Source organism: Limanda limanda, chromosome 5 (assembly GCF_963576545.1).
Source record: "Limanda limanda chromosome 5, fLimLim1.1, whole genome shotgun sequence".
Lineage (NCBI taxonomy): Eukaryota > Metazoa > Chordata > Actinopteri > Pleuronectiformes > Pleuronectidae > Limanda > Limanda limanda.
In genome coordinates, this window is record NC_083640.1 from 26,222,821 (window position 1) to 26,248,982 (window position 26,162).

General features: G+C 40.3%; 1 protein-coding gene across 2 annotated transcripts; it reads left to right on the forward strand.

Annotated features, from left to right (window-relative positions):
- The first annotated feature begins 7,058 nt into the window (after window positions 1-7,058).
- zgc:110329 (uncharacterized protein LOC550500 homolog) lies at window positions 7,059-22,474 on the forward strand. Of its 2 annotated transcripts, XM_061071782.1 has the most exons (9): window positions 7,059-7,123; window positions 7,248-7,383; window positions 11,284-11,469; window positions 15,401-15,475; window positions 15,616-15,711; window positions 17,142-17,258; window positions 19,052-19,102; window positions 20,043-20,159; window positions 21,304-22,474. In XM_061071782.1, the coding sequence occupies exons 2-9, from the start codon at window positions 7,297-7,299 to the stop codon at window positions 21,637-21,639; spliced, it is 1,065 nt and encodes a 354-aa protein (XP_060927765.1). In that variant the 5' UTR covers window positions 7,059-7,123; window positions 7,248-7,296; the 3' UTR covers window positions 21,640-22,474. The 2 variants fall into 2 exon arrangements, with proteins under 2 accessions (XP_060927765.1, XP_060927762.1); XM_061071779.1 differs by having other exon boundaries at window positions 7,078-7,383.
- Window positions 22,475-26,162: the final 3,688 nt, after the last annotated feature.

The following is a 26,162-nucleotide window of genomic DNA, read 5'->3' on the forward strand; positions in this document are numbered from 1 at the left end:
CAAAGAAGAAATCAAAGACAAAGCTTGGTATTATTAACACAAACTAATGATTCACCATCTGCCACAACATTGGACAGTACCCCAGAGGTCTTCTTAGCAGGGCCGGGTCTAGACAGGGATGTATGAGGGGGCAGTCACAAATCTTGAGGGGGCATTGTGCTTTATTATATTATTATTATTATAAATTGGGATTTAGTTTGAGGGGGCACAACATTTATTTGAGGGGGCCAGGCCCCCTCTTGCCCCTGCCTAGACCCGGCCCTGCTTCTTAGTATATGATATTTGGTGGCACGGCCATTGCTGGAGGTTTTAACTGTACTCCTCATTCATTGAAGTAGATGAATTGAGAACATCTTCAAAAGGCTGATCTTTGTGGACAGGAGAACTCTGTACCCTTAATAGCTTGAGATGACAAAAAAAATAACATATTTTTTTCCTTCTTTATCACTTTTCTTAGAAATTCCGTGATAGGGCAATGACAGGAAATGAAAGGGCGAGACACAGGAGGGCTGCCACACTGGTCCTGTATACAACTATTTTATAAATATTTGTATGTTGTGGTCATCACGGTGATCTGTCTGATTGAGCAGGAACTTGCAGGTCAGGAGGCCGATAACCGACTCCACTTTAATCTTCTATTGCCAATTGGAATCATTTTGATTTGGGAGAAAGACACAAGAGAGGAGAGCGGGACAGAGGGAGGATTAGGAGACAAAGATATAGATGGGGAGAGTGAGCTCTGAAGAGAGGAGGAGAGATAAAGGAATGCACAAATAAGATGGGAGAACAGTTGGAAAAAATACGAGCAGGAGAGAAAACAGATGAGACAAATGGTCCAAGGAAGAGTATCACTCTTCATCAAGAAGAGGGGATGTGTTCATGTTGACATAGCGTTTTAGAAGTTACAATAAGGTATATGAGAGTTCACAAATCATCTGGAGCATTAGACACAGAGCAGGTGAGTCACAACAGGTCTCTCACCACAACAAGACCTGCATGTGGTGAGGACATTAACTAAATCAGGAGGAGTTGAGGGCAAGCATCAATGAGACACACACCACCAGGAGGGATAGGTTTTTATTAAGCGGTTTGGCTTTTATGCAGCAATTAATTTAATGCAGGACAATTTTCCACTACAGTAAATTGAACTTAACCCTAATTAAATGGCAGCAGGGAGTTTGGACGAGCTGAGAAAGTGCAGTGAAATGTGCTACTCATTAAATTCAATGATTTAATTTGTGTGCAACATGTTGGATAGCCCAGAGCAAGAGTTATGCTTCGTTGCAAGATGGTCTCATGTGGTAGCATCCTTCTGAGGACCTGGTCTACGCAGCCAATTTCATCTACCACGTCGGCTGAACTTAAATGATAAGGTCTGGTGTTCGTAATGCGTCACTATGGTTTATCTCAAACAAAACTAAACTCAGGAACCAACTGAAGACAAGTTTACAGCACAAACTGACCTTCGAACTGAGACACAGTGGAAACATATATAGTTGTTGATCAGGCCACACAAACACAAAGGGGGTAGACAAAGAAATACTAACATCTAAACAAACTACAGCAACCACAAACATGGCAGTATAATTTCATCTATTATTAACTAAGTGCAATTAAACAATATCAAAATAGTATACAAAATGAACAACCAAAAATGTAAATAACGAAACAAAGTCCCTCCCCATGGTTACGAGGAACATGGTGCAGTCCAATTAGTAATCAAAATGATTTAAGGCTGTTTGCTGCAGCTTCTTTCTATGGGCAGCCAGATGACTCCAGCACCAACCCCCAGGAACATGTTGCTGAGGTTCAGTGCAGTGCGGCTGCTGGTGCAGCCATTGCAGTGCTGAAGGGTAATGTGGCAGTGATATGCTCCACATGAACTAGTCTGCAAACATTGTTGCTCAAGTCTGAGGTGCCAAAAAAATTAGTGCCACTAGAGCCAGGTCTAAACCTTCCTGTTTATGCTGTTGTAATGCTGTTTCCAATTTTACTTTGGAAACCTCAAAATTGACCTGCAGTAATTTAGTTGTGGTTACTAAAAACCTGGCGCTGGACTGAGTCCACAGAACCATGAAGCTGCACCTCCGCTGCAGCACTAAGAGCTGTTATAAATAATAAAAAATTTGTTGTCTTTATTATGAAAGCAACTGTTGTGATGAACGTGCTGTTGTCTCCCGCCCGCGACCTTTACCTTTGACATTTCTGTGTTAACCCCCACTCAGACTGCTAGGAACCTGGGTGTGACACCCGACAGTCAACTCTCCCTAACTGCCAACATTACTGCAACAACAAGCTCATGTAGATTCGTGCTGCACAACATCAGGAGAATACGTCCCCTTTTCACTCAGAAGGCAGCGCAAGTTTCGGGTCCAGGCTCTGGTCATCTCACGCCTAGACTATTGTAACTCCCTCCTGGCAGGTCTACCTGCTGGCGCCATCCGACCTCTGCAGTTCATCCAAAATGCAGCAGCTCGACTGGTCTTTAACCTAAATTCACTCACACTACTCCGCTCCTCCGCTCCTTTCACTGGTTACCAGTGGCTGCCCGCATCCGTTTCAAAACATTAGTACTTGCGTACCGTGCTGCGAACGGATCGGGTCCAGTCTACATCCAGGACATGGTCAAACCTTACACCCCAGCCCGTTCACTCCGCTCTGCATCTGCCAAAATCACAACTGTTTGCTGTCCTGGCTCCTAAATGGTGGAATGAGCTCCACATTGACATCAGGACAGCAGAAAGTCTACACATCTTCTGCCGCAAACTAAAAACACATCTCTTCTGACTATACCTTGAATCAAAAAATAAATATAAAGTTTAAACATTTTTGTAGCACTTAAATGACACTTACTTATAGCACTTTGTAGTTTGGCTTTCTTTAAGAAAATTGTACTTCCTTGATTCTTGTTGTTCTGGGTTTGTACCCTCATGGTTGAATGCAGTTATTGTAAGACACTTTGGATAAAAAAGTGTCAGCTAATGTTTAACAAGGTTACCTATGTTACAAATAAGTCCCAGCCACCGCGGCTACAGAGCATTGGGTCGTCCATCTATTTATCAATATTGAACGTATCGCTCGTCGAAATCGCTCCAAGTTCTACACTGAACTTCCTGAATCATTTATACATGAAGACAATGGCACATTTTGTGTGGACAAAAATGACAAATTGAGGTGTGGAGACAATGAAAATATAGATCTTGAGAGAAAACTTCAAAACCTGCTTACTTTCTCCCCTAATTCCTACGTTGCAGAGAAGTAGGGCGAGCAGGCTTTAGATACCACCCTCCGACAAGCACTTTGATTGGAGCAGGAACTTACAACCTTATTGCAAGCTCATTGCTTTCATGGGAGCTATAGTGTAGCCCTGCACACAGTCAGTGGGATGACAACAGGACTCCCCACTACAGCTGCAAACTGGCAGCATCATTCAGACCTGGGTATGCAGCTTGTTATATTACTTCTTAGATCAGTCAGTAGCCTCAAAACTGCTCATCTAAGTGAAGCGATCACGAGGCAGAGGGCCAGATATCACAAGCTGTAAGAGTAATGCCAGGAATGTGAATCGAGAGGACACTTTTTACCTGTAAAGATGAGGTTTGGAAGTGTCGCTAGCTGAGCACTCTGCAGGACATCATGAGATCTGCAAAAAAAAGGAGAGTCATCAGATCCATGTAAGAGATGACTGACAGATCATCCAGATGACTGTGGATCAGAAGAGGAGTTTGTGAGGTCGGGCGGTTGTAAAAAAATCTTTGGAACACTGTGGCAGTTGACCATACCACTGGGGTCTCAAAACACAGCCAGAGATACAATTGTTGCTTTTCAGCATCAAACTAAAATGAAAACATACAATTTTGCAGCTCAACAGTCTCTCATGAAGTCTTACAGCACATGTGTCCTGTGCGTCTCAGACCTGAGTGTCTCCCTGAGGCAGCTCTGCCTTCTAAACCTGAGGATCAAGCAGCTAACAGGTCTATCCTGCGCTGAAGAATCCTCTTGTACAGGTGAAGGTGATCTTTGAGCCACCTCTGTGCCCACATACCCCCACTACAGCCACCAGGCCTGACCTATTACCGCCTGCCTCTGCAGAGCCTCCAGCCACCGTCTGCTCTCCGCTTCCTGCTCCCGGTACACAGCCGCGAAGTCCTCTGCCAACCGTACTAGCGCCATCTCCACCCGCCGGTCTGCATCCCTGGCTGTGTGGAGCTCCACTGTGGCAGTAGACCATGCCAGCCGGGGTCTTACCACAGCAGCCAAAGATGAACCACTAGCGTTTCAGTCTTTTAACTCGTTTGATTTTCCAATTTAATACACATAAATCTCAGCAAACTTTTAATTCAAAGGGCCAGCACTTTCTGCTGGCGTCCAGCTTTGCTCATGTCTCTCTATGAACTTTGCTCATGTGTGTCTCAGTCTCAAACAAGGTATGGGGTTGCAGTTGTGAAGTTAGGTGGATAACAATTAGTTTGTATTTTCTGCTTCTTCTCAGTGCACATTGCAACTTGTGATGGATGTGAATGGCAGCATCAACCAGCTCTATTCTGCTGAGTACAACGCCGCAAGTTTGACTGATCTGCTTCTGCAGACATAAACTTTTGGCTCTATGAGGTCTAAAGTGGAACGTGGTCCGATCTTTTCTCCATTGACTCTAAAGTTCATTTTGAGAAAAAATGTCTGGAAAGAGCCTTGGAGTCCAGATAAGTCAAAATATATATGTGAGTTAAGCAAAGTTTTGGGATTCTCAGTGTTTTTATTTTATAGATAGGGCTTCTTGCTCTCTCTCTCTCTCTCTCTCTCTCTCTCTCTCTCTCTCTCTCTCTCTCTCTCTCTCTCTCTCTCTCTCTCTCTCTCTCTCTCTCTCTCTCTCTCTCTCTCAAAGTGAAACGGTCTCTGGAACCGGCAGGAAGTACTTTCTTCTTATAATAATTAGTATTATTGCTAGTGTTAACCGTAGTAGTGATATCAGTAGTATCATCATTATTACTACTTCTATTGTGCTGCATTCATTGATTACATCTATAAATATCAGTCTTATTATAAGTATAACTTAAATATGGAGGTTACATAACTTGTCCTGGTCGCTCTCTTATCTCCCTTTTCTTTAACCGTGGGCGGTTTACCACAGACCTTTGTACCTCTAACTTCTTTAATTTCAACGAAAACATTACAATGTTGAAACAATTTGTTATGGTAATATTCGTTGGCAATATAAGATTTTATCCAACAACCAAATTTGGAGACCTGATGCATCATTATACAGAACTTTATGCATGTGAAAAATGTCAATTTTAAATCAGATCATGGTGAAATATGTGTGTGTGTGTGTGTGTGTGTGTGTGTGTGTGTGTGTGTGTGTGTGTGTGTGTGTGTGTGTGTGTGTGTGTGTGTATGTGTGTGTGTTTGTGCTTTTTTCTTGAAAGTGGAAAGGAGGCTGGTAGAGTAAGTGCTGGATTCAAATGATTTAACACAAGAATGGAGCCGAGTTTTTGAATTTAAAGTCAATTCAGTCGGTGTAAATTGTCTCCCAGTCTGGCCTGATGATCCCGAGGAACTCAGGGATATGAAAAACATTTCAGAATTTAAAATGTTATTTCTGACCTTCAGATTGAATTGCATTTAGTATCCTGACATACACATTCCCCTACTTCTCATTGAAAATTTAAACTCAGTTATTTGTGCAGGATATATGACTCTGTGTGTTGCGTTCAATGAACTGCTGCCACACCAGTGACCCTCAGAATGTGCACAGAGGTGATAGATTTATCTCCGGAAAGATGTCTTGCAATGTGCATCTGAGCAGTCCACGATCATTCTCTCTTTTCTTTGCTCTCTAATTTTTGCTCATGTGTAGAAAAGGATGCAATCCCAGCATGCATCAGATGTACAATACCCTTCCATTAAAGGGCAGTGCATGATAACATAATATGTTATTGATCCCACTGTGACAGTTGTTGTTTTGATTCCCCCTCAGAGGTCAGGGTCAGCCACAGAGCAGCCATGTCTCACTAAAGGAGAAGCGATAAGTGTTGTTAAAGACAAAGGATGACACTGATTGAAGGACTCCAGTAATTGATTAAATATAACCTTGGAGCTTGAATGGCAGTGTGTACATTGACAGGAACTGAAACTGTAGTGCAACAACAAACAATAACACAAACAAAAGCTCAGAACAGTTGTGCTGATAATCTCTCAGGTGACACATGGTCAGTGTATAAACCTATTTGTGAGGTGAGGGCAACAGTAATGTCATAAGCGTGCCATATATAGCCAAGTAGCCATGACAACAGATGCAACTTGAAGCAATAGCTGAGGTTACCGATGAACAAAGTCAGGAAGTAACTCATTACAAGTACTCTCAATAACGATCAAATTCTTTTATATTGCGAGATAAGACATTTTTTTATTGATTTCCCAGAGAATAATTCACAAGCGAGGCATGTTTAGGTTACTGATATTTATGAGTGTGTGCAATTTGGTGGAGATTGAACATTTTTTATTCTGTTGAATTTAAATGACCTTCGTAGTTATAGTACATACCTCTATCAAGTGACATTCTAGTCTTCGAATATGTTTTATTTATATATAAATTATTTTCAGCCATCTTATATTAATGTGAAAACTAATGTGACTACTTCAACTTCTTTTAAAAAGTCTCATGGCTGTATTCTTACTCATACTTTTGTCTTCCAGTAACATATTATTTATTATAACATATCTTTATACTTTAGATTAAACCTTTCTTTCTTCTCTACTTTTAAACTTTACTACTGGTAAAGATGTGTCCTCTCTGCCCCTGCATGTTACAAATCTCTTTGTCCAGACTGATACTGAAACCTTTTTTTCAATATCATAGGCTTAATGTTTAATATTAGATCTGATTTATGTTGTTAGAATATTACTAAATTCATAAACATAAAAAACAATACAAAAATAGATATTACACAAAACTTCGGTCAAAAACACAATTATTAAAGCAATGATGCTAATGTTCTGTGGCAACTTAATCCAATTAAAGAATGAGGTTGAGTGCACTGCCCCTTTAAGAGAGGAGTCAAAACAAAGCGTGGAGTGGCCGGTGAGGAGCACGGAAGTGGTTTTGTCTCGGTGGCTAGCCCACTATGTGTGTGAGAAATGAGAGCTGCTGCACATTTAAAATTCAGCTAGCTCTGTTAAAATCCGGTTTCATTTCATTAACAACATTTTATTATTCTTTGGTATTATTTTAATATCGTCTGGACGAAAAGGGGGTGCAGCTAGCTAGCCTGTTAGCTAGCTCCATCAACGCTAGCAGCCATGCCGACCTACTCTGAATTAAGGAAAACAAACCACTTCTACTACTTCATCAAATTCACCCTGAACATCTACTCAATGCTCTTCTCGGTAAGTGTCTGACCCATTGACATCAGCTCTCAGGGGGGGTCAGGGTCTGCTAGTGGTGGTAGTGAGACGCGAAGCATCCCTAAGCATCAGTGAGACCTCTCGCCAAACCCCATTCAAAAACCCATGCGTTTTGTGTACCAGCTAGAGAAACGGGCTGTGTAAAATAAATAAAAGCATAATACGAATCTGTCGCATCTGCCGTGCAATTCGGCTCACAGACCGAATAAACATCCCTTGGCTTTTGATCACAATTTCAATTTATATCGCTGACTCCCCTCAGACTCATTGATCTCCCCCAAACAGCTTTACAGTGTGAGACGGGCTTTACTTGACATTTTATTTAAATACATCTCCGTGTGTTGGGTCGAACATATTCCGTATTCACCTGGAGACTGTGTTGATTTGAAAACGTTCCCAAATCACGGGTACAGCCTTGTGTATGTGTTGCATTGTGATGATTAGTAGCTTTATTTTTCCATGGAATTTGGTGTGGAATCTTCTGGATACTAGCTGCTAGCTCCTGGGTGGTTAGCTTACAAGATAAACACTACCACCTCACACGTCAGGCATCCTGCTGCTTTTCATTTGCTTTTGATACAATAAATGTGGCTTATTTTATATTTTCTTCTTATTCTGAAAAGATAGTATTTTCATTTTGGATGTGAAGAAATGCCCGTCGACCACCGGCTGTCAAACAGCACGGTGGTGCAGGGCGTGGGATCCACTTAAAGGGATGAGAATGTGGCTAAATAGATCGGCCGGCAGAATGTACGAGCAGACTGAATAACTCCTTTGTTGGTGATTCAACAAATTCAGGCTGGTATTTAAATTAAAATGTATCCCTATATTTAAAATTAGAAATAGGTAATTTATGTAGGTAAAGATGTGATCCTAAACATATAAACAGGTATTTTCTTCCTGTACAAAGAGAAAATGATTACAAACTAAGTTTGAAAATCTGGCTCTGGTTATTTATACTAACAAAGTGCGGTAAGATTCAATCAAAGATGACAACAAGCCTTTTTTTTCCAGTATTTCTCCTGCTTCACATCACAGCTCTCTTTTGTTAAGATACAAACTTACTTTTAGATAATGTCTGTAAACTGTCTGTGGCACCAGGCACATTTGCTGCTTTGTAAATGATATTTTTTGTCTATTGAAATGTCTGAACCAGCATCCACTTTAAATTAAAGCTCAATTGTTTGCAAAAAATCTAATCATACTGCCATTTATTTAGACTAATGGAAATTGTAATATTAGTCACATTTCTAATTGTAAATTTCACAGACAATGTCTCATTATCTTTTACAATATTTGATGCAGAAAAAAGATGATTGGCTCATTTCGAAATTGTGTCATCTAGTGTTTTCCATCGGCTGCATGCCAAATAGCAGACCGCTCATTCAAGTCCAGCTGGCAAGTTTTTAAGTTTCTTGTGATTTTTCAGCATTACATCAGGTCCCTGTCCAAAGAGTCTGCTGGTCATTCTAATCTTCATTACTGCAGCAGTGAAGGTAGAAAGGATGACTGTGGAAGTGGGAACCAAGCCAGATGCATCTGTCAGTGCTTTATAGAAGGTTTTAAGCACAGCAGTAAATGGAATTGAAGTATATGGACCCAACCCTAAGAAAGATTGCCTGTGTTTCCAAATAGCTGGGACGCAAACACTGTTTAATTTTTCTCTTTTTCTGGGGTTAGTTGAATATAATCACATCTGACTAATTTGTCAACATGTGCTCTGTTATTCTATTTGTTACATTTTCAGTAAAATGGGTTTGACTTAATTAGTCTACACAATCATTTTAATACAATACACTTTATTACAGTGATTCACTAGGCAACACATTGATCCAGCTCACTGACCATCTCAATTCACTGGTGTAAAGTACTTTTACCCAAGTGCCAAGCTTAAATATTATTTGGTGATACTTGTACTATACTTAACTTGAGTAAATACATTTTATCCTGCTTTGTACTTTACCCTATTACATAGAGATATATTGTTCTGCTTATTCTTCTAAATATGAGCTACTTTCCTGATTTTATGTTTAAATATAGTGCTGCCTATAGATGCACTGTATGAATGTGTGTGTGTGAATGGGTGATTGGCAAAAAACTGTACTGTAAAGCATTTTTAGTGGTCATTAAGACTAGAAAAGTGCTATATAAATACAATATATAAACATGTTGAGCATTTAATTCATAACTTATAATTAAACAAGTGATTATGAATGGTCATAGCTTGTGAACCGTCCCATACAAGTAGCATCTGGTTTGTGCCTGTGTCACATTTCAGCTGCTTTCAGATCCACCGAAGAGCAAGTTCCTCTATAAACCTTTCAGATTGTTTTGTTCAAATTACTGTGCAAGATCTAAAGAGGTAGCGTTATTGTATATTTCACTAAAACCTCAAAGGCAGAGAAAAGTCCAAAAAACAAGGACAGCTCAGACATGTGTTTTCTTTTTTTCTCAACCCATTATCACCTCAGGATTTTGTGATGCTTTGGATGTTGCAGATGCCACTCACACACACTTAAATCAAATCACAGTGTATTGAAAGTGGTTGAATTAGTCCAAACAGACGAACAATCTTTTGTAATTGTTTAACTGTAAAAATGAAACTCTCAAATGCCAAATTTCTGCTGAAGAACCACATGTAAGGTACGTTTTGTTAGAAAATTAGTCCATTCATTTAGGCTAAAACAGTGCTGGGCGCTGATCATGATTGTGATGATGTCATCATATTTTCTCCAACAGCACATGTTACCCCAATTTTCTATTTTCTTTTTCCCCAGTTTATCCTTCCACATTTTTATAGCCTGACCAACCATGATGCAAGCTCTCAGGTCAGGTTCATTTTGGGGTTTTGGGCTAAACCTGCGCATAGGACTGAGCAATAAATCCTCATAATTATAACAATATGATTTAATCAATAGCAATACAACAAAAGTCCAATATACATCGATATATTGCTTATGCATTAATTGTTAAAGCACAATAAAGAGGTATAACATATGAAACACATCAGTCTCTGCCGTAAAGAGGATTTTAAAAACACAACCTCCACTTAGATACAAAGAATGAGATACAACTGAGTGGGGGACAGCTGGAAAGGAAAAAATAATTGTTTAAACGAATACAGGGGGAAAAAGTCAGTTAAGCTTAAGTTGCATTTAAGGATAAACAATTAGTCTTTGTCATTAAAGTCACATTGCCACCGATTGCTTTTGGCTTGTTGCTGAGTGTGGTGATGCCATCACAGGTTTGTGGCACATCCAATTAGACAATTTGGGTTTAATCCTGTCTAAGTCTCCCACCATGAGGGAGTACATGTCCACTCTGCTTCATTAACTACATAATTACAGTAAGTGGATATGGTCACAGTTTATGAGGACAGTATCCTTGTCCTGCCCCACATCCACTTAACAGAATTTCATTAGTCTGGATCTCAAAGAAGCCTTTCAATGTCCTATAGTAGAAGAAAAATTGTGCATTGACTTTAGATGAAAAAGTAATCAAATATTCAGTTTTGCTCCCTTAAATCTGGAAGGTCAAAGAAAAGAAGAACTTAGTATCCAACTCCACATCCAATGACTGTAAGTTGTGCTTCATGTGCATATCGGGCGTCTTAAACAATCAGCAAAGCGCACAATACACAAAGTATGGAAAAGGAAAATGGGTCTGACTCTTATTAGAAGCTACTGTATAATTATACAACTGAACCATAATGACATTGTCCTTACACAAATATTGTGTCCCAAGAGATTTACGAGAGTAAATATATAGGGTCACTATTTCATCTCAACATTGAGGCTTGTCAAGCTTTACAATTCATGAACCATTTCTCTCTCTCTCTCTCTCCCTCCCTCCCCCCTTCTCTCTCTCTCGCTCTCCTCACAGCTGATGGGTCTCTGTGTGCTGTGTGTGGGTGTGTACGCTGAAGTGGAAAGGCAGAAGAACCGAACCCTGGAGGGCCTTTTCCTGGCTCCTGCTGTGGTGCTCATCCTGCTGGGCCTGGTGATGTTCACCGTGTCAGTGGTTGGCATGGTGGGATCCCTCAGGGACAACAAGACCCTGCTGCACATGGTAGGGATGATGAAGGAGGCTGAGGGGAGGTGGGACTGTTTACAGGTTTTGTGCTCTGTCGTACATGATGCTCCCTCAGTTTGCAGGTTTAGTGGTACACATGAATATAATAAACAGCCTTTCATGAAACTATTTTATAGAGGTTTTGATTCAACTGTACGATCATTTTGGAGCATGTCATTTTGTTCTATGGGGTTTCTGTTGTTTTGCTCTTCGTGAATAATACATGAAATATCAATCAATGGTGTTGTGTAAGCAAAAAATATATATCAAGTTAATAATAGAAAGTGGAAGGGATATCTCTCCTCACCTCTGATCTCAGAATCGTGTTCTCTTCTCTCATTGATCTGATAATGCCTGTATTCGTCCATTTTGTTATTATCTGCCCTCTTGTGGCAGCAGCAGTCTCTTGAAGTAAGTTTGACTTCCAACCGACGCTACTCATCGTGTCTGGCCTTTTCACGGGTGTGGCCATGTCATGCTGAGTCTTGGTCTTGAGGGGAAAGCAGTTTGTTGACTTTTGCACATTGATGCTCTCTGATGGCTGACTATGGCTAGCTGCATACAAGTGTTAACAGTTTCGAACAAACCGTGCTATGTATTTGTAGTTTAGAGTATTTGTTAGGAAATAACTGCCACAACTCCTCAAGACCCAAGCTGGTCCCTGTGGTCTTTCTGCGTTCAGAAGCCCTGGTCTGTGTCACTGCTCTCATATGTCATGACTGGCAGAAATATTCTGGTTCACCATCAACGACTCTTGACAAATATAACTATGACAACACAACGACTAAAATCCCAATGGAATAGAAGAGTATAAATATATAGAAACAATAAGACATGAAATACGATGAACCCGAAAATTACAGTAGCGCACAAAAATGAAGACAGTCAATACAACCACTAGTGATGTGTTCGAGCTAATCAAGCTAACACTTGATTCCATCACTGTGATGTTTCATATTTATTGAACTTACTTCACCCATGGTGTAGTAAACAGCTGAATGTATTATGATGGTGCTCTGTTGGTGTGGTTGTGGTTGTGGTGGTGGTGGGGGTGCAGCTCTGACTGCTATGTGTAAAACTCACTGCACGCTACTGACATATACCAGGAACAAGATAAATAATATATATGGGTGTATGTTAGGAAGGTATTGGTAAATATAACAGAAAACCCTATACATATAAGTATCTGTTAAAAATGGTGTTTAAACATATGTTTATATCCATGAATATTCAATATAAAATTGACACATGCATTAAACTGAAGAGATAAACAGTTTGTTCAGAGTTCGCACAACAGCAGCAGCTCATAAAACATTTAAACCAGACACGCTTCGGATGGTTTTTCTTTTCAAATGCAAAATCACAGCTGTTGGTGTTGCCAATAACTGCAAAAGAGCTCAATGGGAGCATGGCGACATGACTGTGGTTGCTATGCAACTATCTAATTAGCTTTAGCTAAATAATGTGAACTGAAAAAGGGCGTAAAAGTTAAACACATAAAACAAATTCAGTGATGCTCCGGTTATGTTTTGAAGAAGAGGATGAGAAGCTCATTTCATACTGAAGAAGCCATGAAGTGAATTTGACTCACTGGGAAATGTTTTATTCCTCCATTTGCTGATAATTGCTTCTCTCAGCACTGCTATGCTAATTAAAGCAAGTTTTAACTCAGTTTTTAATAATTTCAAAAGATGCAAATGTTCCATAAGTAAGACAAGATCTGTTTTAAGTGGTGTGCTAGGCCTGATTTGGCTGCAATTCTAATTGGATGCCTTTAAAAACTAATTTGATGAACATAATATCTGCAGAGTCTGATCTGAAAGTTTTTAAATTACAAAGAAGTTCAGTGCACACTGATATACACCATTAAATACAACACAATGCAATTTCAAAGCAAAGTTTGGTGTAGCTATGCAAGCAGCAGATACATCCCTGGTGCAACAGGGATCACCTGCTAAATGTGCTACACTATTTAGATACCAAAGTTTTTACAAATTCTCAATGTTTACACGAGAGTTCAATTGATACTAAATACTCAGAGTAAAGGTTCTTCCTTCATAAATGATCTTCGACAGAGAAGCAACACTAGCTTACAGAGCGCTCACAAACCAAGCAGCTCAATGTCCACGCTGTTATTAGGTTTGTCGTGATATTAACATTAATTATCTGCTGCATCCAGGCACATTTGATAGACTTTATGGAGACAGACAACTCTAAGAACCCATTCAGACCAAACTCTTGCAGTATTAACATCCATCCTGAGTGATCCTATTATAAATGGACAGCGCTAAGTAACGGTCTGAACTCGCCCACATACTCATTGCATCCTGAGATCTGATCACCCTCATGTGGCCACGTTCTTCTAGCTGTGTGAACGCAAATGCAATGTGCCGTCAAATGAAGGGTCCACTACAGTTTAAAGGGGACATATTATGTCCATTTTACCACAAGTTGATATGGTTCCTTTGGGTGTTAATGAAATGTCTGTAACATATTTTGGTCAAAATACCACAAGGATGATTTAAAACGGCACCCTTTTTACTGTTGTTGCAATTTCAACAATAATCCCACTACCAACGAGGAAACGAGACTCAAACCTCTCTTACAGTATTGTCACACTTTAATGCTCAGAGCATGGTGCACACTACAGGGTTTAGTTGTAGTAATGCACACCAGATAGATACAGTTCACGGTCTTTATACATTTTGGCTAAACCCTCCCATTCTGGAGGGGGCTGTCAACAGGAAGGCTGAGATCCTTCGATCACACAAATACAACAATGTCTAAGAGGCAATCAAGGCAATATGCATTTAGTGGCTATAGAAAACAAATGATCAAAGAGACATTGTCTAGAGGAAATTAGGTTACAGGAAGAGCAGCAGTTGAGAAGAGAACAGTCAGACGAATATGCATTCAGTTATTACAGGAAGAGCAGCAGGATCAAAGAGAACAGTCAGACGAATACCCATTCAGTTACTGCAGGAAGAGCAGCAGGATCAAAGAGAACAGTCAGACGAATATCCATTCAGTCACTACAAAAACATTGTAATGATCAAAGAGAGAGAAAGCAGACAAAATGCATTTAGTAAACAAGGTTACAATGTGTAGTGATTCAAACATGATCAATAAAAGGGGAAATAAACATTTTATTATGGTCAATTGTTATATTTTACTTTACATTACCCTGTTTAAAACAGCCCTCTTCAGATTGACCTGTTTTGATCAGCTCATAATGAGGAATACTTTGCTTAAATCGATTAAAATCTTTCCTCATACCCGCTCGCATTCATTAACTCTCTGCCTTACTCCTGCTTGTGTTGACGCACACGCACACACACATTGTCATCGAACATTTCTGTAAACTCAAACTGGTGTTTGTGCACACAAATGGCGGTCGTGAATATTAGCAAGGAAGTGAGATCTGACCACAAGTGCTCACAGGAGACGTGTTCAGCACACATTTTGATGTCAGGTGTGAACAGACGAACTTAGCGCTGACCACTTGTGATTGGATCTCTAAGGACGAACCTTAATACCAGTTCTGAACAGGGCCTGAATGGTTGCCTGGCCCTGTGATTGACTGGCAAACTTTCTGGGGTGTTTCCTGCCTCTTGCCTTGGCACAGGCACCAAACACCCTTGCGACCAACTAAAGGATCAGCGGGTGTAGATATTGAATGGATGAATGATTCATTAAAATATTCCTAGATTGGTCCCAGTTACAAATCATTAGGATTGGCTTGGGAAACCTAATGTATTATGTTATGCTTTGTGCTGTTGATGTTTTGAAAATTAGCTGTTGAATTAAGCAGCTGAATCAGTCAGCCGGTTTTAGAAGCAAACTTTGGTAAAGCGCTGTTCTTAGTGAGTTTCATGTCTAATAACATACCATGGGAATGCTGTAAGAATTGTGTCTTCTTCCTCCACAGTTCCTCTGTGTTCTCTGTGTGCTGCTGCTTCTCCAGGCGATCGCGCTCACCACGGCTCTCATCTTTGAGAGGAAGGTAAATATTTCTGTGTCACTCTAATGATGCCCTCCAGTGACAGCCAGGTCGCATCACTGCTCTTTCTGACCGCCATCATTTTTTTGAGAGTTCATAACAGTAACAACCATTGTCAATTTCTTTTTTCTTTTTTTATCCAGACGTCTGCCTTGTTTCAAAGCAGCATACGAGAAGGAATTAAACACTACTATGATGATCTGGACTTCAAAAACATCTTGGACTACGTGCAAGAAAAGGTAAAAAAGATTTTTTATCCAGAAGATGTGGGGATGCATGTAATATATTTAGGAAAAGTACAAATCTTTAAAATGTATGTTGTACCTGATAGATGTGATCTACACACAGGGACTCAGTGTGCACTCTTAATTTAATGTAGACTTTTAAGTATTAGTTTGTTCAGTTAAGTATTGTTCACACTACACAATGTTCTGCCAATTACCAATGGGTTTTGCAAGTCGCAGACCAAAGATCCCGATTTGCGATTGATTGGTCGTCACCGATCGCAATGTGTGAAACTTTTTCAAAGCCACTAGTGCAGGACCAAATGAAGGTGGTGGATGTATATTTAGTGGTAAAGTGGCCCCTGATTTATTTTTTTTACACTGCACATGTCTGTAATCAGGGAGTATTAGTTGTGTTGGGACTTGGGACCAATCAGGGTTTCTCCTGGTGAAAAATGCTGTAGTCGGTGATCCCCCCCCGTCGCCAGTCATTTGTGTAGTGTGAACGCACAATGACTACAAGTCTTACGATCCAAGTGATTAGTGATCCAATCAGAAGTTGTAGAAGTGTGAAATTCTACCTTCTATTCCAGCTAGTTCAACATCAAGCTGCTCATTTAAAATCACAAGGACATGTTTTTTGATTCCAGTATTGTTTATCTTTGATTGCAAATATGCAGTGTGTTGCCCTTCAAAAGAAAAGCCTGCAAGCTCACAAATAACTGCCTCTTAAAATCCTTTTGTTAAATGATCTCAGGCAAATACTGTAGGGTTCTTTGGCCGTGTGTTGTGGCTTGGCAGTGGCTTTAATTAATTAACTTTCGGATGTTTCAAGTAGACTAAGGGGACCCATAGCGTGATCACTCAAACTAATTAATGGTCAGAGCAGCTGGATCAAAGGATGTTCTTTTAAAATGGGAGGACAGACAACTCGTGATTTTGCTATCTACGTTAAATCTGCAGGCCACGTTTCTTCTTATTTCTTTTTTTCGACCCACTGCTTGTAAAAAACGTCTTATCTGCACAGCCTGGTGTAATGGCCCTGTAGCTGCGGGCAGATGATCAGGAAGATAGAGGTGTCCTCCATTATTTAGGAAAGGTTCAACGTCTTGGACACTTGATTAAATGTTCTCATAGGTACTTTCAAATGACAGCCATTTAATTAATAGTCAATCTGCAGTCTTTAAATGTACACTTGCTTTCCACTGCAGAGGACTCCTTTTTCAGTAGGAATTTGATGTACTGGAAGATAATTAATGTGTCTGCTGGGGGGACAGAGGTGAAACAGAGGTGTGGATTGCGCAGCAGAAGCTGTAACTCAGTTTTTATTTTTAAGAGCTCTGAAAGAATAAGCCTGGTTTTTTCATATGTTAATTTGTGACCAGCCTTTGTTTTCATGCCATGTTTGGTCCCTAATCGCCTTATCTTGCTACTTTCTTTTTCAGTTTTCATGCTGTGGAGGGGATGAGTATAAAGACTGGGGGGTCAACCAGTACCATTTCTGCAATGGTACCGGCCCACTAGCCTGTGGGGTTCCATACACCTGTTGTGCTCGCCACAAGGTAAGTGTTGGTCACCACAGGAAGCAACAGGCCATCACATGCTTTTAAGTTCAGGGTTCAATCTGGTTCATGTTCCAACTAACTCTTTACAAATAAACCCACAGAAGGACTCAAAGTGAAAACACAGGACATTTGTGCAGCAACAGTGTACAAACTTGCATGTGAGCAGGGACTTTGTAAGATGGTAAATGGGCTTTTTCAGTCTTATCAAACACTCAAAGCACCTCGCAGTGCAAGTCTCATTCACACATTTATGCTCTTATTTTTACAGTGCTTCTGTACGCAATGCTTTTTCTATTACAACCCATTCACACGCTCTCAGCACAGCCATCAGGGGCAAATTGGGGTTCAGTATGTTGCCAAAGGACACTTCAGAATTCTGACTCGAGGAGCCAGGGATTGAGTCACTGACCCTCTCATTTGTGGACGACCCTCTCAGGGATAGAAATTGTGTAAAAGTGAAAGAATGCATTAATTAAATTCATTTAAATTGTATTGGTATTGCCCTTAATCATAACATGCATTATGAGCAGATCCTGCATATTTTCTCTGGAGGAGCTGCTTGTGTGAACGCAAATGTCCGAGTGAGAGGCTCCGCAGTTTCTTTGGGCTTTCTCTAGCTGGCCTCCTAATATAGGTGCATAGTGCATACGATACAGACACAGAGAGGAGCAGTAAATAACTGATAGAGAGAAACATTTTCTTTTCACAGTCCAAACATGTATGAAAAGACTAAATGAACACTGTATGTGGACTTAGAGGAGCTGTGCATCAGCCTCAGAGCAGGTGGCGCTGCAGCCGGGCTGTGCACCTTCTCCCTCGGGCTGTGGAGCTGTCTGTGGTCTCTGCGTCTGTAGCCAGGGACTGTTTATGTTTATTTATCGCAAGTCATATCTTCATCGCGATATTAAACAAGGTTATTGCATAATGCATTCCTAATATTGTGCCGCCGTAATCCCCAATGGATTTGCATCGAGCGAGTGGTGGAGTTGATGAGTACATGCCCAGTGAACGTGAGTGGTCATCTGATGTGCATTTTCAGGGCTGTTGGTATGTACAAGGATTAAAACTGATACAGAGTCGTCTGGACAAAGATCATCGTCAACTAAAGCGTTGTGAATGAAGCCTCAGACAAAGTCCAACCCTTTTGAACCATATGCCTGGTGCAGGGACCTTTGTTTTCCTCAATTAAAGGTTCTCCATGAGCTTGGGTCGTTAAAATCGAGCTCTCATTATCGACACTGTATGTAATTCATTGTGGAGAGGATATTGCCTCGTCTAGCTAACAGGACACCTGCTGCAATTCACAGGTATATAGCCTTTGAGTGATTTCTCTCTTTAAATGAAATGTTCCCTCGTGGCCTCCACCCCACCATACCTCTGGTATCAAAGCACGGATACTGACTCTGGAAGCAGTGGAGCTGTGCAGGAGAAATTAACGACAGAATCATCCTTTGCTCTCTCTCTCTCACACACACACACACACACACACACACACACACACACACACACACACACACACTCGCACACTCACACTCACACACCAGAGATGGTAGAGTCGATTAGAATCTGAAGCTGAACATTGGCCCAGTTTCTACTGTTATCAGTTCCTACCTGTAGGGGCTAAGGCCGTTTTGCGAAAGCTTAAGTTCACGCTTTGGCTGGCAGAAGACAGCTACACCCCCCTTGTGAGGAGCATTACCTTTATATATATGTCCCTCGGGTATTATCTCTGTCCTTCTGAGCCCAGTTAAAACCTCGTCTCTGACTCTAAATCTTGACCCTTTGCTCAGGTGGGAGAGGTCATCAACACTCTGTGTGGTTACCAGACCCTGAATAAAGAGGTAAGAGCAATTTCTGATATGAACAAAGTGGATAATGATGATAATAATAATATTTGAAGCCAAATTCCTATTTTCTCTTGCTATACTGTTTACCTAAACTCATGTTATAGTTGTTATAAAAAACAAACAAAAAATGTGATGCGATGTAACGGTGAAATCCTTTACAAACCTATTAAATCAAATAAGCAGTTTGAAATGTATATAGAAAATTAAGGCACACAATCCTATTAAAGTGAAAATGATAATGGATATTATTTAATGTACAGTAAATAATAATTGTTTATATAGCATGTTTCAAAACCGCTTTTACAAAGTGCGTCACAAAAGGGACCTAGAAATAAGACAAGACGCAACTAATACAATGTCATTTAAAATGAAAGACGGCAAATGATATAATATGAAATAAAAGACAGCAGATAAAGTAATACATAATTTAAAACTCATGGCAAAAGAAAAGGCAAAATAAACTTTTGTATTGATCAATGAAAAACCCTTTGGCTGAATATTCTTACTCGTAAAGAAACTTTATTACACTGCTGGAAACAGCCACATTTACCCAAATACGAGACGACCCCTGTTTTCCAACACTTCTCAAAAGCTTTCAGGAAATTCTATCCTTTCATGGGATTAAGACTCCTCATCTCTAAAGCCCTTTCTTTTTACATGACATGACATTAAAATAAAATTCACGTCCCAGGCTAGTGTAGTTGTGAGTTTTGTCGTATACTCACACCGTCTCCTGTCAAGCTTTTTAAGTAGTCACAAGGATTTCTTCTTGCTATTCGCACTCTCTGTCTGTCCCCCTTCCTCTCTGACACCTGTAGTTGGCTGCATGACAAACAATTTGTTTTTTTTCATTGGTGAATTTGAAGCTGTAGAAGTTTTGAACTCAAAACTGAAAACATTTTCTCTGGTTGTCTTCCTCTCCTCTGTCTATCAGCGTGAAGGCCTGCATGACCGGATCCATGTGCGAGGCTGCATCCACGCAGTCAACCTCTGGATGAGTGACAACATTGGAATAACCACCGCACTCTGCTGTGCCATCGGGCTGCCACAGGTCATTTAACACCCACGGCACTGACTCTCCAAAACTGAACTGCCCCCAAATCCCTCTTTTCAACCAAATGCACCTCTCAGGCAAATTGGGTTGTGGTGTGACTTAAACTTTTCAAAAAGCTATTGCACTGACTTAAGTTTTGTTTACTTATAGTAAATCTTAATCTGTCTATTTTCGAATTGCAACATCCACACATCTAAATCACAAATTTGGACCTGTCGTGGCCCTGTCAGAGCAAAGTAATTACAATAATTACTGCTCTAAAACGACTGCATAAATAGGGTTGGCACCACTGCCAGAGAATAAACTGTAGCTCATACAAGCTGCAAGACTTTGTCCAACTGCAATTAAAAACCTACACCTCAATTTTTTAAATCCTGGCGTTCCTTTTTCTTTTATTTTAACGTTATTAAACTTAATGACATGACAAAACGCATACCACAAATATATAAAATATACAATAACAAAAAAACATATAGTTCCCATGTAGCAGAGAGATTTCAAGTCTCAGTTACAGTCACCAGTGAGTGTATCTGGTGACTGTAACTGTCATTTAGTCTGTTGGAGCATCATGGGACATCTCCTTTCACACAACTGAACTGTTACAATGGAGATGATCATTTGGAACAGCTCTTTTCTGTCTTCTCTCTTCGTCCATACATGACAGACTTAAAACGTGTATCCAGGGTTAGGTTTAGGGTTAGAAACCTTGTGCTAAGCAGTAATTAATAAAACACTACAGTAGTTAATGAAATCATTCAAAATTGACCCAGAATTCAATATGTATTAGTTCAAGCTGCAGATTGTGTTTTTCAGTTTTGTTAACAGTGCAATCGTTAGCTTCCACAGGCCATAAGAGTATGTGTATCAGTTTTTACCTCGTGGTTAGATGCTTCTTGCTGAAATGCACACTTGGTGTTGTAGTTAACATCTAACTTTAATTTATTAACCAGTTAAAACCAGTTATTACTCTCCATTAAATATACTCAGCGAAATTATTCAATGACAAACTGTGATAATTGAAAATTCATTCGAGTCGTCTTTTTTTTTGACGTGCTCTTTTTCATCTATTAATTACACAAATCCTAGATTGACTTAGGACACTTTGACATTTGCCTGAACAAGTCTCCGTGTCTCCCTGCAGCTGCTGGGCATCATCCTGAGCTGCGTCTTCTGGAACCTGCTGGTGGACATGAGCGAGTCGGCCGACATGGTGGACTTCAGGCTGAAGAAGATTGGGTTGCAGTACAGCGAGCTGGACCTGGCCGGTGCCGGCTGGTGCATGTGTCTGCCGAGGGACGGCGGCTACCTGCCCGTCCCCGTGGCTGAGCCCGACCTCGACCCCATTGACGTTCACATGCAGAAGCTCAAAAAGCAGGCGCCTCTCACCCACTCGCAGCTCCGGGAGATGCAGCAGTCCCAGTCGGCCACTGGGCTGGATGAGGTGGATGTCGGCCGCAAGCAGAAAAGGGAACACTGAGTGCTCTTTTTACCCTTTCTTGCCTTTTGGGTTTTTGCCTTTCTTTTATTGTTATTGTGTTCCGTACATTTGTTGAAGTTGTGTTGCACTACGTAATGGTTGAACATGTGAGCCATTGGATCAAGGGACATTTGGTCAGGATTTTGGCACTTTGTGAATGAATTTGTTTACTACAAAATGTAAAAGGAAAACCCGCAACATTGGCTTTTAAAAAAAAGAACCTTTCATTTGTCTTGTTTGTGGATATGTAAAGATTTATGGCATTATATCACATTTTATCTTTTGAATTTGAGCTATGTCTCATGTGCTAAAGCTTACCTCAGGCGGTTTGGAAAAGAGCCCAGTAGTCCGAGGACAGTACTATTTGGTGTGTAAATTAATGGTAGCTTGAAAAGATGTTTTCAGTGTCTGAGAAATAGGAATAGTATGTCTTGCGTGTAGCGTCTGTGAAGGATGTATAGAGTTCGTGTCTTATTTCCTTTTATTATGATTTCAATTTGATTTGGTGCAATCAGTGTACATTGTGAAACTGAAAAACATGGGATGCATGTTTTGTACTGTATATGATGTAAGTTTAAAAGAGAAAAACAAAACAAAACAATGGTTTACATGTTAGGCTGTCATCAGGGGGACTTCAGTCATTTTTAAACTAAACTTTTTATTCCTTCCATCTTTTCAAAAAACAACTACAGGCATTATCCAGACTTCAAGTTCAGTGAGAAGCTACTCTGAGGGTTTTTTGTATCTGAGTTATGCACTGTTTTGAGCTTCCCCCTAGCTCCTGCCTTGTATCAGCACTACTGTTCTTGTCAATAAAGCTGCATTTGTCTACTGACTTTTGTGATGCGCTGCTGTTATGCATGAAAACCTAAAAAACATGTCTTCATTTTTGTCTTGAAATTCTTAAGTTCTACTTTTTACTGCAGTGATACTTCAACAGAACCAGGAAGTGAAAGTCCAAACCAAAGGACCAAAAGACTCAAATTTTGTACAACCAAAACAAAGCAGGAAAACCAGGGTTCGATTTGTCACCAATGTGAATTTTTTGGGGGAGATAGTTTGGACCAATTGCAGGAAGTTGTGACGGCACTAAACAGAAGAAGGAGAAGAAGCAGAAGAAGCAAACTTGCAGGATTGCTTGCTGTCTATGACGGAGGAAGTTAATTTTGCTGGCAGTTATACTGTAATGATTTTACACTGGCAATTAAATCAACAATATCAACCAGTTTATTCATTTTCTCCATTCAAACAGACTACTCGAAATTAAAACTAACCAACTGTAAATTATGGATCAAAGACACAAACCTTAGTCAGTACCTTGGTCCGGACCATGAGTTATGAAAATGCCCTAAGACTGACCGAGAGCTTAATTTATAAACCTCCAGGACTCGGCCCAGTGTCGGCTGTTTGGGTAAACTGAGGAACCTGCTGGTAATGTGAAGAACCTTAGTCCATGAGTTCCTCTAACAGCATCAGAGGTCCACTGCAGAGACAGGAGGATCTAAAGGACTGATAGCACGACGGAATAGATTCCCCGATCTAATAAAACTGAAATTTAATTTAAATTGTGCAGAAATCCAAACACGAGACATTGCTTATCACATGGTCAATACCACCCCTATGGTGTAACAGGGGTGGCAGCATCTCGGGAAATTAAGCCACTGTATCGGTTTACTGTGTAAAAGATTATTATTTGGAGTTCCACCTTGTAATTGTGATTGGCCCTTTACTATACATGATGTGGCAATAAGGTACACAAATCTCTCTCTCTCTCTCTCTCTCTCTCTCTCTCTCTCTCTCTCTCTCTCTCTCTCTCTCTCTCTCTCTCTCTCTGTCTCTCTCTCTTTCTCTCTCTCTCTCTCCCTTCCTCTCTCTCTGAGATTCACCAGCCTTATTAATTCAGTTCACAAGCTGCACATTAATGCACGCAGCTCTCTCTCCTCCTGCAGGTCATTTTCTTCTTACATCTCCTCTTCCTGCATCATGTTGATCGAGAGACAGCGTGTGGAATATTGAGGAGATGAAATGCGTCAGCAAAAAAACAAAAACCTAAATGGCCTGAATGCAGGATGTGCACATCCAAACAGGTTATTACGTTATAATGATAATGTGGATGTCAGTTTTGCTACAATCACGTTTTCCACATCCTTATCTGTCAGATAACATCCTTGAGTATTTGTAGCCTCAATAACAATTTCCCTTGTTGCAAAAAGCACATGTATGGAGCTCAGATAATAACATACATTTACCAGGATTCTTGGGAAATTGCTGAAATTGCAGCAGGCGAAAACTCATTTTGTCAACAACCTACAGCTGCACAGTCGCAGGCTGGTGAAAATCATGACCACCGACCGATTATATTATTCAAATTTTTGATCTTTGCATCATCCCGAGTATTTGTGCTATTGAAATGAAAAAGTGTTTGTCTGGATAGAGAAGGAGAAGCAGAATTTACGTAAATTTGAAAGACTCATTTTAGATTGGACCTTAAATCACCGGATTATGGATACAACAAGATTGCTCCCTTCATCTCTTTCTAACATTTTCTTATGTACATACTTTAAACATTCATACTCCTCTTCATCTATTCACTCTCTTTCTCATCAATGTTGTATATATTGTTTTTTTATTGATATGCCCTGCTACTCGCGGCATTAATTGCACTCCTGTCCATCCTGGGAGAGGAATCCCTCACACGTGGCTCTCTCTGAGGCTTCTACATTTGTAAAAAATGTGTCCGTAGATAATTTTTTTTTTCCTTATTTTCTATAAAATGTTTAACTGTAATGCTATTTAAGGCAGAGGATTTCTCACCTTGTTAAGCCCTATGAGACAAGAGATTTGTGAATATGGGCTCTACACATAAAATAAAATACGATTTTTTTTCTTGTGTAAAGAATAAACTGTCTCCAGTATCAGTCTCTGACTCCCTCTTAGCAGGACAGACAAGTGTCCACGCCTGTGTGACTTTGATTGAATTACCTTCATATCAGGCTTTGGTTACAGGGAGAGCTGGAGTAAGCAATCTGCAGTCAATTTCACACTGAACACTCTTCATGTGCTTTGGGGTAAATCAGACAGATTTCAGATTTCACCAGAGGCTTCTCCCTCAGTGTATTAAGGAAACATATTACTTTAACTATAGGTGGTTACACAGGGGTCTCTCGTCATATGAAACCCCTCTGTCTCCTCCTCCTACTTCCCTTTTGATGTATTCAGTGCTCTTCATAGCTGGGCCTCTTCAGATCTGCAGTCCCACTCCATTAGGTTTTAACAGATAACCTTTAATAGCCTCTCTCAAGTCATCTCCGCTGTATGAGCTCATACAATGTAAGGGAGAGGCAGCGGGACTCAATCGACACAATCAACTGAACAGGCTTCACATGATTTCTTCTTATGAACTGAGAGATTTGAAGGAACAAAAGCTGCCGTCTGTAGGTCTCCTTGTGCATAAGTGAAGGACGGGACTTGTCGAAGATGAATAGTGATGAAGGACATGTGGGTGGATCGCGATGAAATCTAGTCTAGTCACCTTCAGGATGAGTTAGTCTTAAAATTTTAACATCAGGGTTAAAACTAAGTCAACTTGAAAACAGATCTTCAAAGAGACCTATCACCCTGGACAAAATGCTTCAAGAGTGAGCTTCTGATTGTGCGAGTACCAGCTCCTTGGAATGCCCCATGGATGTAAACATGTATTGTGTTGGTATGTGTTGTATTTACACAGTTAACAACCTTTCGACACCTCTTCCCAATAATTGCATAATAACAAAGATTAAATAAACAGGATCAGGTTTGATGCACTTATTCATGATTTTAAACATGCACGTTAATCATACAATTGTCTATCTTTGGCTTAAAAATTGTGTTAGGTCATTAAAAGCTACTATCAACAACGCTGTAACTCTTCTTCCAACATTTTCACCAACTTTCCAGGTCGTTGTTCCGACATGAGGTGAAGTTTTTCCAGCCGAGGACTGATTTTTACAATTATTCTGACGCCATAAATAAATGAACAATGAGTATAAACTGGGATTGTGGCATTACTAGGCCCAAAGCCTATCTATCACAGCAGTAACAACAATGTGGACTGAAAGGTTTTTGGACTTCTTTTGGTATTTCCATGTCCAGTATATAGTATAGGCTTAGATAAGAACCTTTTATTCGTAAAACATGTCACACGGCCCAATGTAAAAGGCTGACAGGCTATCAAACATGATGTGCCAACTTGCTGATCAGATGAGGTCGATAACCAGCTGCAAATCCATTCTCCACCCGCACTGTGTTTCCCGAGCAGCATCCTGCAACTTCCTATTTTTTATCACTTTTTCCACTATGCTATATATTGACCTGCTGGTGCAGTGTATTGAAGGGTTTTTCTATCGGTGGATGGTGAAACCACTGAAACAACTTCCTGCCTGGAGCTCTCTGCTCGGTCCTAGTTTGCCCATTATTGAACCAGTCCTGAGAGAGAGGGAGACAGATCGAGAGCCGTTCTGACAGACAGACAGACAGAGACAAAT